Here is a 16,670-nt window from a genome sequence, read left to right as displayed (position 1 = left end):
CCATGAAAGCCATCTAACTAAACTTGACCCAATCACTCTGTCAACCTAACTCACCTTACAGTGTTATTGTTGGGGCAGGGAGAGAAATAGGAAGAAAAAGATGTGTTGGATATGTTTGCCACATTGAGTTATTCGTAAAAAAAAATAGAATACCAGCATTCTATCAAAATGTAAAAGTAGACAACCTCATCTATTTAACATAGAGTATAGCCACAGATAATATATATTTTTCAATAAAGCTATATCCCAGATATACATACCCTGCAAGATGTGTCTAGACTGAGTGTTTAAATGCCTCATTAAACTGGTCACTTCTTGTAAGTATTTAATGCTGCACTCAAGGGCAGCATTAAATACTTACAAGAAGCAGTCCAGGCACTTTTACTGTCCCAGAGTTTTCACACTGAAACCAGCTGTCTAGGTGATTTATGACATTTAAATATTTCAGCACCTCTGTCTTACATAACTTCCTCATGGCTACAATACTTACAGTTGAGTACCTTCTATCTTGTTATCAAATCCAGTCCTCCATCATCATCTCTAGCACTTTGCTGAGTGGAAGTCAATTTGTTGTTTATTTAATTAGTAATGGGAATCACTCAGCTCATAAATGTAAGAATTTCCAGAACTAGATGATCTGGAGTTTTGGAGCTCCAATGATTACCTCAACAATAGATGGCTACATGGAGGTGAAATCTATTACCTGTTGACACACCTGACTGCACTGTGAATTCTGTTTTTGTCTTAGTGAGTATTTATCCAGTAGACCCATCATTAATTTATACGTCTAATACAATAGAAGATTCCGTCCATAAATCAAACAGAAAAAAAATTGTGATCTACCCAGAGACAATGGGGGGAGGATATCCAATACAAACAAACCATTTTACAGCATTCAGTACTAGCATCTCATTTTGTGTGAGCTCCTGACTTCATCTCAGTCCTCCTTGGTGGCAGAGCACTATTCACACAACATTCTGAACTACCTTGAAATATCATCCTCTATAAATACCTCCTTTGATTTGGAAAACTTAACACAGGGAAAATGTCATATTTCACCAGGCAGAAGCCTCTGATCCCCTAAAAAGATCCTCCTGGTGTGGCAACTAGGTAGCCAAGGCAACATGTGGAGTTTCTATTTGACTTGCAGTTCGGGTGACAAGTTGCCATTTTTAGGCTTTCAGTTATTATACTATATTATTTAAGGTACAGTCTTAAATCAAGAAAGCTATACACCTAATCACAGATGGAAACGCTCGTTAACCTCAAAAGTGTTAACTCCACAAATCACAACACCACATTGTTGTAAGAGCATATTCTGATAAAGCCCAAGTTAGTCAAAGATATATAAATTCATATATTCCATTCTAGGGTGTCTTTTTCATTAGGGAAATATCTCAGTGAATATAAAGTAATTACATTTTGTTATACTCTAATCAATCTTACAGGAGAAACCATTCTCCCTCAAAACCTGTGCTACAGATATCACTTTAAAGTTTAGAAATACTGTGTGCACATCTGAATTTGCAACTACTTTTTGTCATTAAAGCCTGATGGATTATGCATTTTTTAAACAGAAGTCCTGTTTTATCTCCTGGCTGTCAATTCAAAGACTGTAGGGAGGTTGTGGAAGAGAACTTGGCAAAGTAAATGTATATACTTGAACCATTTCTGTAAATAAAAGAATAGATTCCAGAGGGATTTTTCCAAAACAAACATCTTCTCCCTTTGCACTTCCTATCATGTTGAAATTTACATTACTCTGCCTTCTATAGGGCTGAAGAATATTTTCAAACTCTGAAATATTCCCCCCAGTGGCTTTTTATGCTCCAGCACTGTTAGGAATGTAAGTCACCTAACAGTTGGGTTGGAAATATATAAACCAGGATAGACATTTTAATACTGTCTCTTTAAGGGAATGCTAAAATGGTAATTGGGTGTGGTTCCTCAAACGGCCATAAGATGGAGCCAGAAACCTGGTTTCCCAGGGAGTGTTGCCATTCCTGCATTTCCCCATTGACTGTTGCTGATCATCGTTATTCTTGGATTTGATGTGAGTATTTTATTGAACTGTTTTTGATACTGGATTTTGTTATTGGATTATCCCTGGACTGAAAACTGACTGCTATAACCGTGTATGACTTGGACTGCTTGTTGGACTTTGTTTAACCGTTTACTGGAAGTAAAAACCTACATTTTACTATACAGTGTATCTGTGTGCTGGTTGTGTGTTATTCCTCACCACTCTCACTACGTCTCCCTGTGTGCACTCATTCTCCTAACAGGGAATTACCTCAACAAGCACCAAGCAAGATTACCTGCCAACCTTTGATAAGAACAAAATAGGAATATCTAACCTTGCACCAGTACTTCTACAGGCCGTACCAGAACCCATCATAAGGTGAACACTTTATTGATTTATATTTTTACTGGTCTGATTGGACGCTGCTTCACAAGTATCCTTGTGAAGAAATATCTGACAGTCTAATCCAGCTGTGGGCCGGATGCATAATGCACTGGCCACGCGCACGCCTGGTTTAGTGAAGGGGGAAAAGTCCCTATATGTGATGTGACACTGCCATGATGCCACAAGTTTGACACCTGTGGTCTAAACCTAAGAATTTAATATGTTTGTTCAATTCATCCTTGCCGTTTCTCAGTTTGTTTTTCTTTTTAGTCTACCCTGAGCAACATATTTTAGATTTTGAGATGAGGCAGGGATCCAATCTATGATTTCCTTTCATTGTTGGCTTTAGGGTAAAATGCTTTTCTAGATTTTGTGATACACAATGATAGATTTCTGCATCACCATGGGGACAAAATGCTAGATACCTACAGATGGATTTCCTCACATCCCCCACAGTTGAAAGGAATATATTAAAAAAAAAAACATAGCCAAAGATGGAGAAGACATAGGGAATGGCCTTGAAGGACATGAGAAAGAGCCACCACCAAGGCAAAGGTAGTCAACCAAGAAATTGACTCGAGTAAAGTTCTCACTCAAGCCCCTCCTTAGTTCACATGAAGATAAAGAGGTGGATAACCTTAGCATGGTCAAGGGCTGCAAAGTGGCTGAGCAGAATTTTGTGGGAGATTGACTTATAAACTGATAATTTAGTTCTTTCATATATTACTGATAAAGGAGAATTTTGTAGCTCTGGATTGATATAGACTCCTTGATGCTCTCTGAGCTTGGCTGTTTTCTTACAGATGTTTCATTACCCAAAGTAGGTAACATTATCAATACTAGTAAGGAATGGGGTTTGCTCTCAATTTCTATTCTAGTGGCTTCCCTGTCAGTGTTGGTGGGAATGGTTTTAGAAGTTATTTGGTTTGATGGTTTGCTGTTAGCTTAATTAGGGTATTGTTTATTTCTTGATTGTTGATCTGATGTTAAACTTGGTATCAATCTATGCTCAACTGGGTGTTGATTGTTGGTGGGAAAATGTTTTGGTCTTTTTTATCCTATTTTGGCTTGTTTGTTGTCTCTTTTACATAGTATGTCAATATTGTTTATGTCTGTGAATCAATTGATGGCTGATTTGTTGGATTGCCATGAAAAGTTTACAGTGTAAAGACCGCAACAGCTACCACATAAGACAAACAGGCAAAAGACTAGCAGAATCCATCCATGAACACCAACTAGCAGTCAGAAGACATGATGAAAGCTCCTTAATTTTACAACAGTTGGACATACTTAACCATAGTTTCAACTGGGAAACCATGACCATCCTAGACAAGTCAAGTCCAAAAAACGCTAGAGAATTCCTGGAAGCCTTGACAAATTACCTTGAGAGTAATTGCATACGGTTTCATTCTGATGTCACATGCAAGTACATAAGGATTGGATTGTGTTTACTCATTTGCATCTCCATGTTGTGACAAATATTTGCAGACTGCTATGGGCTATTAGAATTCCAAGGGTGCTCAAAGAAAGTAGACATAAACATATTGCAACTTTTAGAAATATAAAGTAAACTTATTAAACTTATGGTTAGTATTCTGTCTTTGCCCTCCTCGATAGTCATGATTCATTGCATTTATACACAGTGTTCATCCCTACAGGCCAGAACATAACATGTCTCTGAAGAAAGAAAGCATACCAGTCCCAATTTGTGTCTTTTTCATATATTAAAATGTGAGACAGGAAAAAAGCAATCTTTTTTTCTCTGGCAGAGAGAAAAGTAAACAATCCATAGCAGGGGGGAAAGTTCCCCCAATAGTTTTCATCCTGTATATTGACAAAAAAAATTCTGATGTGAATACCAATATGCTAAAGATGTTAGGGAAGAAGATGGGTTTTGGTTTATTTGTTTCATTTTTGGAAAATAAATGCTCTTCAATTCCTGCAAACCCAAGGAAGTTGATTGAACTGCTTTCTGAATCACAATTTGCAGTTCAGTCAACTTTTAATTTATTTTCATCATTCTATGTGAAGGGATAACCACTCCCTTAAATCAATTTAAACTGCCTAAAAGAGATTCCTCATTTAAAAAACAACAACCAAGGGTTCTTATGTGCCTCATGAAATACTGAGTACTGAAGCAATTATTTTAAAAGATGGTTTCTGGGTTTAGAGCTACCACTACTGCATGTAATTGGTTCTTGTAGTCAGTGTTCACCTTAGCAAACAAACAAGTTAATACATTTGTATCTCTATAATGTCCAGCAAATAGAGAATGAAAATATTGTGGAATATTAGAATTCTATGTGAAAGATTTACATAAAGTGGAAATACAGGACTATACAATGGAATCTAACTTATACCATTTTTGTGACACAAAAGATTGTGTACTATCTAACTTGTACTATCTTTTGTGATATAAAGACAATCCATTCCATAAACATTGGGTATTCATATGTGTTTACTGGACAACTTTAGATTTATTTTAAAAACTGTTTCATTTTTTTTTTGCACTTTCAAATGTACATTCTTCAAATTTGTAACTCAAGTTTTATCAAAATTCCATAAACACTAAATATCTGTAGATAGTTAATAGGCATTTTAAAAATCATTTCAATGTATTTTTCTGTGTTTACAGCAAGACTCCAAATAATAATTTCCATCCTTATTTTTGTGTCCCTTGCTTTTTTATCTAATGGAGTGGTCCCAACGCAGGTTCCAAACCAGACCTACAAAGTAATAATGTATCCCAGCTTTCAAAGCTTGAATTCCAGGAAAGAATCTAAGGACATCCATTCTGCCTTCCACCTTTATGCCAATTGGGGCTACTATGCCCTTCCCAGCTTGCCAAAGCGCTGTTTAATGGACAGGTAAAAGCAACGGAGTGGGCAAGAAAGTGCTAGGGGCAGTGAATGCAAGCCTGTTTTTACTGATTAGGATTACAATTAGGGATAATTCTCCCTAAATCTCTCAGCAACAGGGAAACTATTATCTTAATAAGAATTACTAAGGAAGAGGACTTCGACCGTGCTTAGCAGTGGATAGTTAGCATACTACTTTACTATTCCACCAGCTGGTAAGTAACCCCCAACCAGGCCAAGTGAAGGAAGTCACAGAGGAAATAAACAAGGAACTCACTGAATTCATAGAGAGCTTACATGAATATCAAAGAATCAGAATTCATCATTCCAAATAGGATAACCATCTTCCAAAGCAAAGAGCATCCTAAACAGTTAATAGGACATGCAAGTATTAGGATCCAAGGTAGAAATTTAGCGGATGAAAAATACCAAAGAAAGAAGCTGCCCTACCTCTATCCATTTTCTTTTTTTCGGTGACATACCCACATGTAGGATGTGCATATGCACATACATATACTTATGCACGCTACTATTGTATTAACTTGATGGTATATGACAGGATGCTTGCCTGAATGTAAAGCTGTTCTACCTATCCGGATGGACAGTTCATTTTCATACTCCTGATGATCCGTGGCCTGTTGTTCGTATTTCTCCTTAATCACTCTTGAATCATAATTTAAAGCCAGTGATGTTTGAGGAGACACATTGATACCCTGAAAGACAGAAAACAAATCAAAATGCACATTTTATTTTGTTTCTTTTTTTTAATGCAATACAGACCAATTGTATGCTATATTCTTCCAGAAGAATCAATCTGACATATGTGTCTATATTCAAGCACAGTGAACCTTAATACATTTTTATATCTGATGTTTCAACTAGCTTTGCTGTTGTCAAAATTATATACTACTTTTTTTAAAGTACTATGGGCATACAGGGAACAGGTGCTATCAGAGAAATGTGCCTTGTAATCTCAGGTACAAGAGTCACATGAATATAATATCTTTACACAATAGACACTAGTCTGAATATGGCATCTAACAGCTGAGGAGATACTGAATTCACAACATATAATATTGATTATATTCATTCATCTTCACTGCCTAATTTTAAAAAAAATATTTGCCACTTTATATTGATTCTTCCTTAAAACATCCCAGTGGGATATGGGATTTGAGTGCCCTGGAGCAAAAAACAGAAAGTCTGTTTATCCTGGGGAAAAGAAGATAATAGGGGAAAAATATAGCCATATTTGGCTTTTGGTAAGGCTATAATATAAGACAATTCTTCAGAAAAGACAATCAGGGAAAAAATGCTAATAGATTGTCTCTGGAAATGGGTCAAGTGAGTCTCTTTGCTAGACATACTTAAACAGATATGGGATAAACACCTCCCACATGGACATCATGGCGGATTCCTATCAGTGGTGGAATTCAATTTTTTTTACTACTGGTTCTGTGGGCGTGGCTCGGTGGGTGTGACAGGGGAAGGATACTGTAAAATCTCCAGTCAGAAGTGGCATTTGCCGGTTCTCTGAACTACTCAAAATTTCCACTACCGGTTCTCCAGAACAGGTCAGAATCTGCTGAATACCACCTCTGACTCCTATACTGGGCCAGACTAGATGATCTCCAATGTCTCTTCCAATGGTTAATTCTATATAATTCTGAGACTTCTTTCTTCAGTCCACTGTTTAGAAGAAAATTAGAAGGTGCTGCCCAAAGCTAAGTAAACAATTACATAGTAAGGGCCTTTCTCCACTTACATCTAACAATTATACCAACATGCCATAGCAAGATTGTTTTTTCTGCCATGATCCCAGGGTGTTGCCTTGGTTTTGTTCCCATCTTATATGTGAAATTAAATTGTCTACAGTTGTATTGGTTTAAGTAAGAGTCCTTTCCTCTTATTTTTTTAAATATGTATTTTTATTATTATTGTTTTCATTATACATCCATATTGTGTGTGAACAGAGATGGTTCTGAGTATCATTCATATTAATCCAATTCATCATAACAATATTAGTGTATCACATTTGTCGAATTTAAGTAATACTCATTATACTGTTTAAACATACATAAGCCAAAAAAATGCCTAACTCCTTATCTTTATCTCTATCTTCATCTATTGTCCAAGGAAGGTGTAAAATCTGTTAGGGTTTATCCCCCATTTCCCTGCAGATAAATCAATAGATTCGCAGTACATGGGAATAGAGGTAAGAGAAGCACCATAAGAATCAGCAATGGAGACAGTCAAATTCATACAAACTCAAAACGTGATTGGAGCATGCTGTAACTCAAAAATAGGGAAATATATTATTAATAGCTATGTAATATCTTAAGAAACAAAAGTGGGCTTTGCAACAGTGAGGTCCTATACTCGGAACTTCACTGTTGGAAAATATTTTAAGGAAATAATTCTCTTTTAAAATAATGCAGTTTAGTTATCTATCTACAAAAAGGAATGTATTCAAGAAAAGTTATAATCTGGAAGGATATGCGTAGCATTTCAAATAAAACCAATAATCAGTCTAATTTACCTGCAGACTATCTCACCAAGTAGCATGCTGAGTTTAAATCATATGGAAAGTTATTTACAAAGAAATGATTCTGAGGCATCTTGGTCTGCTGAGCAGAAAATGCCCCTGAAAAATCCTAAGGGAGTTCAAAATCACAAATGCATGGGCATCTGAGATCAGTGAAACTACCATCTTTGTAGAAACCAACTAATGGTTTCCCCAATGTTATAACAGCCTGTATATTTCTGGTGTCATTTGTCTAGTCAGCTTAATGAACATGTACTTGAATGATAAAGGATTGCTTTTTATATAAAAGAACTTAAGTTCTATAAAAAGTAAGGCTTTGCCTATTCATATTCCCGGGTTGAAGACCATCTGAATATCAGAGCGTATCGCTCAGTCATTATGATATCTGTATCTTATTTATTCACTATCTGGCTCTAGCTTCCATTTTACCATTTGATTTTTGAACAGAAATGGCTTGAATAATCACAATACTATAATGATAAATGGTAAGTGTTTCATGTCATAATTATAAATGATTAGTAAAGGACAAGTAGATATGAAATATAATGTCCAATGAACTTTAACATCATATATGTGTAATTGGAGACATCTGTCTGCAGTTCTGTTATGGAATAATGGATGCCATCTGACTTGGAACATATCCATTTTCTCATCCCCTTCTTAGCTAATTTCACAGTTTGTGCAATACCCAAATCATAAAAAATCACTCACTGGAAAAATTTTAAATACATTGTTAAGTGATGATATTTTGGCCCCATAAAATAGATGTGCTGGGACAAACCCAGCAAAAAGATCAATACAGTGTAAGGAAGATATAGGAGGAGTTACTTTTTGGAATTTGACTTCTTTTGTTCTTTTCTTTTTGTTTCAGTCAGTTAGTCAGTCATTGCTAGATAAGGAATTAACTTGACTATCACAGATTTTTTTTAGTGTGCTCTACTTCTGCTCATATCCCATGTGTTCTAGGCATTCACATGACTTCATGTGTTATTCTGAAATTTCTTTTAAAAGAAAAGTATGTATTTCATATGAAAATCTACAAGGTACATTCACTCATGCTCTTGAGAAGTTTGAAAGTGTAAATACATTTTTGTTTTATGTTTTAATGATATTTATGTCCAAAGCAATAAGGAATTGCTTATAAAGTGATGGAATAGAAATGTGTGCTCCTTACACCATTATTCAGTGGCTTGTCACCAATTTACAATAATATGAACTTGAGAACTCAAGGGACTGTGAAAAATGGATCTGTGTCTGCAACTGCCATAGAGGAGCTGCTGGTTCCTTACATATTTGATATAGACAACTAAAACGACAAGGAGAGAACTAAATTTGATGCCCTTCCCTCAACATTAAATGTGTATATGGAAGGATATTTGGTGTTCTCCCATCACATCAGGTTCAGTTCCCCACAAGAATGGAATAGCAACTTGCCTCGAACAGGAGAATCCAAGACTTCAGTTGTAAGAGACAATCACAAAGACCACTTAACCACACACAGCAGCTACTTCAGAAATAAAAATTTTCTACATGAAAATAGCTGAATTTTTGATTCTATCAGGAACAAAAAACTCTGAAATATATATTCTGCTCCATGTTTGAACAACCCCAAAGTGCCAGTTTTTCATTTGGTTGATCAGAATTATCAAAAACAGACATGAGAAATTGGCCATTTTGGAAGCAGTGGTTTTGAAGAGCAAACCAGAAAGCCAGTTTGGTATAGTGGTTAAGGTGCTGGTCTAGAAACTAGGAGACTCTGAGTTCTAGTCCTGTCTTACACATGAAAGTCAGTTGGGTAACTCTGGTAACTCTCTTTCAACCCAACTCACCTCACAGGGTTGTTGTTGTGGGCAAAATAAGAGCAGGAAAGTGTATTATGTGTACAGGATCCAATCTGGGTTGGTTATCAGGACCAGAGGTTTAACATTCTGAGCTTTCGGACTCGTGCTGGAGCCCGTTCTCAGGGAACTTCTCTCTAGCAGAGTGTATGCTTTGGATTATTCTGTGGATGGTATTTACTGTATATAGTGCCTGGTTGTATGTAAGTTTTTGATTGTGATTGGGGTGTTGATGGCCAGCTATTAAGTCATTGGCTGTTGATTCCTTGTGCTGCCCAAGCCCTTGCCTCCTAAGTACTTGATAAAGCTGGTGGTAAACCAGTAATCCTGTTGACTGACGAGGGGCCTCCAAGGATAAAACACCCAGACATAAACTGAGCAATGTGGTACGCTATGCAATGTGCAGATCTGTACATTGGTGAAACAAAACCACCACTTCACACCATCTATCTCCTGTCTACAACACAGTCATTTCAGCAGTCCCAAGAAGGTACCACATCCATTTGCACTCTGATTCAGGTGACTTTGAGCATACAAATAAACCCCACAGTGGCTTCAACAACTCTCAGTGAGCCAACGACCAAACTTCAGAATGCTAACAACCAGATGACTGCTAAGAAAAAATAAATCCTTCCATTCCCCACGATTTAACCAGAACTGAAGAAGCTTCTTGGATAAGAAGCAAAGCATTTTCAAGAAGAAAAAAATCAAGGAAATCCAATTGCCTTTAGAAAAGCACCTTTGGGGACATGAGCAATCCAGAAATCAAAATGATGGATCATCAAAAAAAATCAACCCAGAGTTCTCACTGATAACACAAAGGACTAGGCTCAAATTGGATACGTTTTATGAGGAACCAGGTATCTGGAAAAGGCTCTTAAGGCTGTGAAAGATGGAAAGAAAGAGAAGCCCCAAGGAGGATGGACTTATGGTAGCAATGAGTACACTACTGGGAGATCTGAAAGAACAGATTAGATCATGATGGAGGATATCTATTGATGTTGTTATTTGGAGTTGAAAATTATTTGATGGTATATAATCAATGACAATTTAATAATAACTTAAATATAGTGTAACATTAAGAGTGTGTGTTTGTCTTGTGTGCACGTACACATGCATAAATAAATTTCTTTCCAGGTCTGTTTTCCATCAAAGTACCATAGTTTGCCTTTAAATTTACTTGGTTCCAAAAACAGCTTGCAGTACAGCATTGGCGGGTGGGAGCAATTCCTACAATTTGAGAAAACAAACTTAAGAGACCTGTAGGCCAGACAAGGAATAATGAATGAAAATTGAACAAGGAGAGATTTAAACTAGAAATAAGGAGAAACTTTCTGACAGTGAAAACAATCAACCAATGGAACAGCTTGCCCTCGGAAGTTGTGGGAACGTCATCACTTGAGACTTTCTAGAAGAGATTGGACTGCCATTTGTCAGAAATGGTGTAGGATCTCCTGCTTAGGCGGGGGGGGGGGGGTTGGACTAGATGACCTACAAGGTCCCTTCCAACTCTAATTATCTGTAAGATCTGTAAGACCACCTAAGATACAGTATGTGGAACTAGTTACATTAGTCCTCTATATCCTACCTGATCTTAACAAAGTCCTTCCAAGTGTCCAGAAGAATACACAGGTCATTTACTCCTAAGATCAGTAATTTCCAAGTTGAAAATGCATTGAGAATATTGCTCCCTGTTGGATTTGTCTATAGCAGCTGCATGTTGGGCTTCAGGATACTCATCTGAAGATCATTTACAACAAAAGCTCTGAATTACCAAACCTCTGTTTCCCCATGAAAGGCAGAGGTGAGAGGTAAATAACAAAAAGGAAAGAGGTGGGTTCAGTTTGCAGAACAGAACTTTAAAATATACAACTGCAGTTTGTTCTACAATATCCAAAACTCACAAGCATTACTTGGTAAGTTTATTTCTCAAGTGCATAAATATGTAGCATTAATGAAAGCAGAACTAATGCACTGACCAAAGGTCTGAGAAATAATAGCTGGCCACAACTGAGCAAATGAGTACCCGTCTATGTCTGTGAAATTAACTATCTGGATTATGATAGTTACTCAAGAGCTTTTTAGTGCTATTTAAAATGTTGCCTGTTCCTATCAGATTCCACTTTTTATTAATAATAAATGGCTCCAAAATAGAGCCATAAAATGAATCTTCAGCTATTCAGCAATGAAGAAACAAAATTACAGCCATATTTTCTAACACAAATTTTTAAAATGCTAAATCGTTGGGGGTTTATTCTCCTCTGTTATATATGTGTGTGTGTGTGATAGAACTATTGGAGAAGAAAATTCTCCACCATTAAAACTGGGCTGTAAAAATGATGGAGCTAAAATCTCAAAAGTTAGAGGATGAAAATTACTCAGATCAAGGTAGAATGTTCTAATCTGCAACCTAATGAATAACAACCAACTACAGCTGCATTTCCATCATGTTTCAGGCCTGGTCTGAAATAGATACTGCCCTGATCACCTTGGGAGGTTAAAGGCAACAAAATCTGATGTTCCTGATTCTTCTAGTTCTTATAATGATTTCCATTATCCGTGTTATCCTTGCAGATAATTTTTCTGGTTTGGATATAAGGAGTATTGAAAGGCAGCATTTCTCATCCAGATGATTCATTCAAGGGTTTCAGATATTGTACAAACCCTTGGTAGTTATGCCTCAGAGTCTCAATCTGAGGGGTAGACCAAGAAATAGATGCCACATAGGCTAAAACTACTTTTACTGTTAGAAATATGGGCATTCATAGATAGGCAGGCAATAGTAACAGAATCTCACTCTCTCCCCTTGTTTGGGCTTTAGCAATATTTGTCTACTCATTGCCTTCGTAACAATTCTACCCTCTCTGTCAAGGTCATCCTGTTTACCCTCTACAGTCTGACAAAGTTTTCTATCTGCACATCTAGACAAAACTGTCCCTGACATACTCTATTTCTTCTTTAAAGGAAATTTAAAGATTACTAGGTGGTAGATGTCAGCATCCAGTGCTGGACTAGAAAAACTTATCTAATAAACTGTGACTTAGTCCTAGAATGTCAAAGGTGCACTTAATAATGGAATAGAAACTGAAGGGATACAACTTTTTTCTAAATTTTTAAAGCCACCGGATTAGACAGATGAAGAGAGTGTCCTAATCAAACCCACACACATAAGGAAAAAGTAAAACTCAAATAAATACAGGGTGTACCAAAAAATAAAGTCCCATAGGCCAACACATGATCTAAAGGAGACCATCATATCAGAATTTGCAAACATCAGAGAGAATGTTACTGTGCGTAGCAATGTCCGAAGGTCTTGCATCAAACAAATAAGGAAAAGTAGAGAAGAAAATGGCAACCAGTTTAAACATGCAATGCAATCTATGCAATAAATTTCCTATGGGGCCTGATTTTTTATACACCCAGCACGTATAATAAAGCTAAGAAAGAAGCCTACAATAAAATCACACTCTAATATTTTCATTGCGCTCCTAACTATAGGGAGGAATCAATTCAGACTAGCTTAAGGATTGGATTAAATGTAAAAGCATCTAGGGGCAAGCTGAGAGGGATGGGAGCCTTGGGATTGAAAAAGCTGTAGCCTCACAATTATTATGTTTTTAACAAATATAATAGTTAATATGTCCCAGATTCAAGTGGGAAGGAAACAATACATTTTACTGTGTAACAGGAGGAGTTCCATGTTGACAGACATGGGATAATGTATTGGCATCAAGGCTAAAGGTATTTTATTTTGTTTTTCCTTTGGGTGTGCCCAAATCAGTCTCAGTGTCATACAAAAAGAGGAGCTTAGTACCTATTTAAAACATCTGGATATAGGCACACCTGCTTTTTAAGTGAAAATATATAAAAGGACAGAAGTGTTAAATAATACAAAGGGCTTGTTGGAGTTGCATTTGTACAGCATGGACTTTAGATACCAACTATATCAAGGGAGAGATGGAAGAGGAATCTGCAGCTGAAAGGAGGAGAAAACAGGATTCAAAGAAAAGTGCAGATGAGGAGAATGGCTGGTAAAAAAGATGGCAGCTTTTGGAGGTCAGATCAGATTGACAAAGGTGCTGAAATGTAAGAAGCTTGGGAAAGAATTATGTTTCCCTCTTTCCATTTGTATCCCTAGGATAAAAGCAAGTACAAAGTGAAAGTACTGAAAAAAGTTGCTTGGATCAGATAGGGTGCGAAAGATATAGGATGGGTAAAATATATTCTGTTTGGAATCTATGCTGTATATATGTGTATGGCATATGAAGAAATGCGCCGAACAGGAGATAGATAGATACATAGATACAAAGATAAATACATAAATACACACACACAGCAATCACCATAACATAAAGGAGAACAGAGTCTTTATGTATGCAAAGTTCCTGTCCATTTTCCCACCTTCCAACATACTACATGAGGACATTTATCAATATTCAGACCATCTGCTATGTAGGAAAAAAACTTAAATGTAAAAAAATAGTACCATGCAAGTGTCGCTGTATGGCATACAAAGAAATGCAGCAAAAATGACCACAAGAAAGAATCTAACGCAGCTAGCATTCCTATGCCTTATTGGGGAACTGTTCTTCCTACATTTGCTTTGAACCTAAGAATAGCATTGACAGATCAAACAAAAGACAATTTAATCTAGATTAGATTGATCAATATAGTGAAGCGGATGTGATCCATTTTGTCCTAGGGCAGAACAGGTCCTCAATGTTATCCTCCTCTTTTCTTCCTACCGAGGTAACAACTAATTATATACTCATCCTGGCTTCCATCTACTATATCTTTTGGTAGCAAAATTCCATATAAAGAGGTACTATTTTCTTTCAGATGTGCTAATTCTTCAACTCTTTCATTCTGTTCAATGAAGGTGGAATCAGTGGTGGGAAGAGGGAGGAAAGATAGGAACTTTAGCTGCATTGGCATGAGAGATGGATTCCAAGACTGCTTTCAGAAGCCTACCCTTTAATATCTCTGCCAACTAAGGACTCTGGATAACTGATCCAACAATTAAGCTATGGAATGTTCTGTTAGTATCCATTTTATAAACTTCCCAACATCAGATTACATATATTTTTTTTGCATTTCTCAGACTGCTTAACCATTTAATATCAATTAATGTATTTCTTGGTTACATGTTATTGCCTTCTGTGTTTCTGTTGCTACTGAAAGTTGCATACCAAAAGGAATGTAAATACAGTAAATAATAAATATATGCTAAGTAGATGAAAACATGTAATTAGTTTTTATCTTCCAGTTCAGTTTCAAATCTTTTCCCTGCTATTGCATTGTGGCCCTTTAATTACTGATTCAGAACAACCTTCTCACCATTTACACACATATATATCTTCATGCCAGTCTTCCCACCATGAACATGTTCTATGACACTAGCTATAGAAGCAATCACTGTTGGATTCATAGTTCATGGCAGAAGACAAGCCCTCTTAAGATTGTTTTCCCATGTTTTCCACAAGCAAGCAATATTCCTCCACAGGCTTCCAGAATGAAAATTCTTACCTTGTCAGTTCAGGTGAAGATCAATAAAAAGTAATTTATTCTCCATTCCTCTGAAATAGTCAGGCTTTCTAAAATGCTCCCCTCTCTCCCCACCTCCATTTATTGCCAGTATCTCAAATGCAATGGAAAAATAAGACATAACATCTCAAATGCAATGGAAAAATAAAACATAACAGTTTTCCTATCACTTCTATCAGCTTTCCATTTCCAACTCACAAGTATAAAAGTAATTCAAATGAGACAGGGACTGTCGTAATGCTTAGAGATAAGGAGCATGATGGAGCATGCTTTCTAATTATAAATCAGCTGCACTATGATCTATATACCATTTTATGTCTTTTTAATAAAATGAAGAGGCAGTCCATGGAATTTAGCTCAGCTGCTCAATTCAGACTTAGCTGCTGTCTACCCTCATACAAAAAAAGTTAAAAAATTATACGCCTCAGAAATTGCTTACTGGAACTGAACAGCAATCAAGTGGGAAGAAAGCATAAAAGACTTCTCAATTATTGCAAGTTACAGTACCTGTACTCTGAAGAGAGACCTACACAGCTGTCCAAACCACTTAATTTTCAAACGATATTAGCTCCAGCTTCACTTCCTATAATGCAAATTATTACAGTAGGACAGGAGCACCATGAAGTCAGTGCGAGTGATCATGGCATTACTCCATTACTCCTCACACATGCATTTTTATTCCTTATGTCTGCTACTCTTTTCCATTCACTTTCTGTCCTTTTCAATATATTTCAATATATTTATCTGCCTTTGCTCATACCTATTAAATGAAGGAACTGTGGCCAGAAGCATTTGGCAAATCTACTTTTTCTTCCAAATGCCAGTGGTTCTCAATGAACCCCTGAAGAATGAGATGACATGAAGGAAGAATTAAAAAATGAAAGATTGCCCTTTAAACTAAAAGAAACTAGGACTGCAATTCTAGAAAGTATCTTATTTAGGAGAGCAAGAGTTCTGCAATGGGTTTGACCACCAGCATCTTTCTCAACTTGTTTGATGATCTCAATAGTTATTGAGTGCAACTAATCCATTTCCTTCTCTATGGATCTCTCTATGATCATCCAGTTTTATATACACGTGAAAAAGCCATACATTTGGATGTAGCTCAACAGTGTCCCCTAGAGCTTCTTTGGGTGGTGATGAAAAGGGTGTTGGTACTTACCTGATACGCACATTCTCGGCGAGCTGGCGAGCATCCAGAGAGTGGGGAAGTGCTTAGTCTATGCTTGGATAGGCTGGGCTTATCTGAATAGTACGCTGTTACTCCTCCCTGGCTCCTCCCTAGCATCCCCCAATTTTGGCGAAAAGACGAGGTGATGCAACCCCATCCTCTATATTGGTCTGTTTTTAGCGTTTTTTTAAAAACTTATATCCAGATTAGTTGTTAGCGGAACAGGACCCCACCAGATGGATATTGGGTGGGGCTGGACGTGTCGGTAGCTCACGGAGAATGGGCATATCAGGTAAGTACCAACACC

The 16,670-nt window shown here is 36.9% G+C and overlaps 1 protein-coding gene across 6 annotated transcripts in view; it reads right to left on the bottom strand.

The window, feature by feature from the left end:
• Nucleotides 1–16,670, bottom strand: part of SLC39A11 (solute carrier family 39 member 11) — a 404,063-nt gene that overhangs the window by 281,677 nt on the left and 105,716 nt on the right. For 3 of the 6 annotated variants that reach the window (XM_087956042.1, XM_026675802.2, XM_087956044.1), the window contains one exon: nucleotides 5,834–5,978. In XM_087956042.1, coding sequence (XP_087812168.1) covers nucleotides 5,834–5,978 — 145 coding nt within the window. The remainder of the gene's footprint in view (nucleotides 1–5,833; nucleotides 5,979–16,670) is intronic. The other 3 variants (XM_087956043.1, XM_026675803.2, XM_087956046.1) reach the window with 1 other exon arrangement.

The sequence above is a fragment of the Notechis scutatus genome, chromosome 2 (assembly GCF_049901735.1).
Source record: "Notechis scutatus isolate UNSWTSFEM ecotype Mainland chromosome 2, rNotScu1.2, whole genome shotgun sequence".
Taxonomy (NCBI): Eukaryota; Metazoa; Chordata; class Lepidosauria; order Squamata; family Elapidae; genus Notechis; species Notechis scutatus.
Note: the sequence above shows the minus strand (reverse complement) of the source record. Positions and strands in the feature narration are given on the sequence as shown.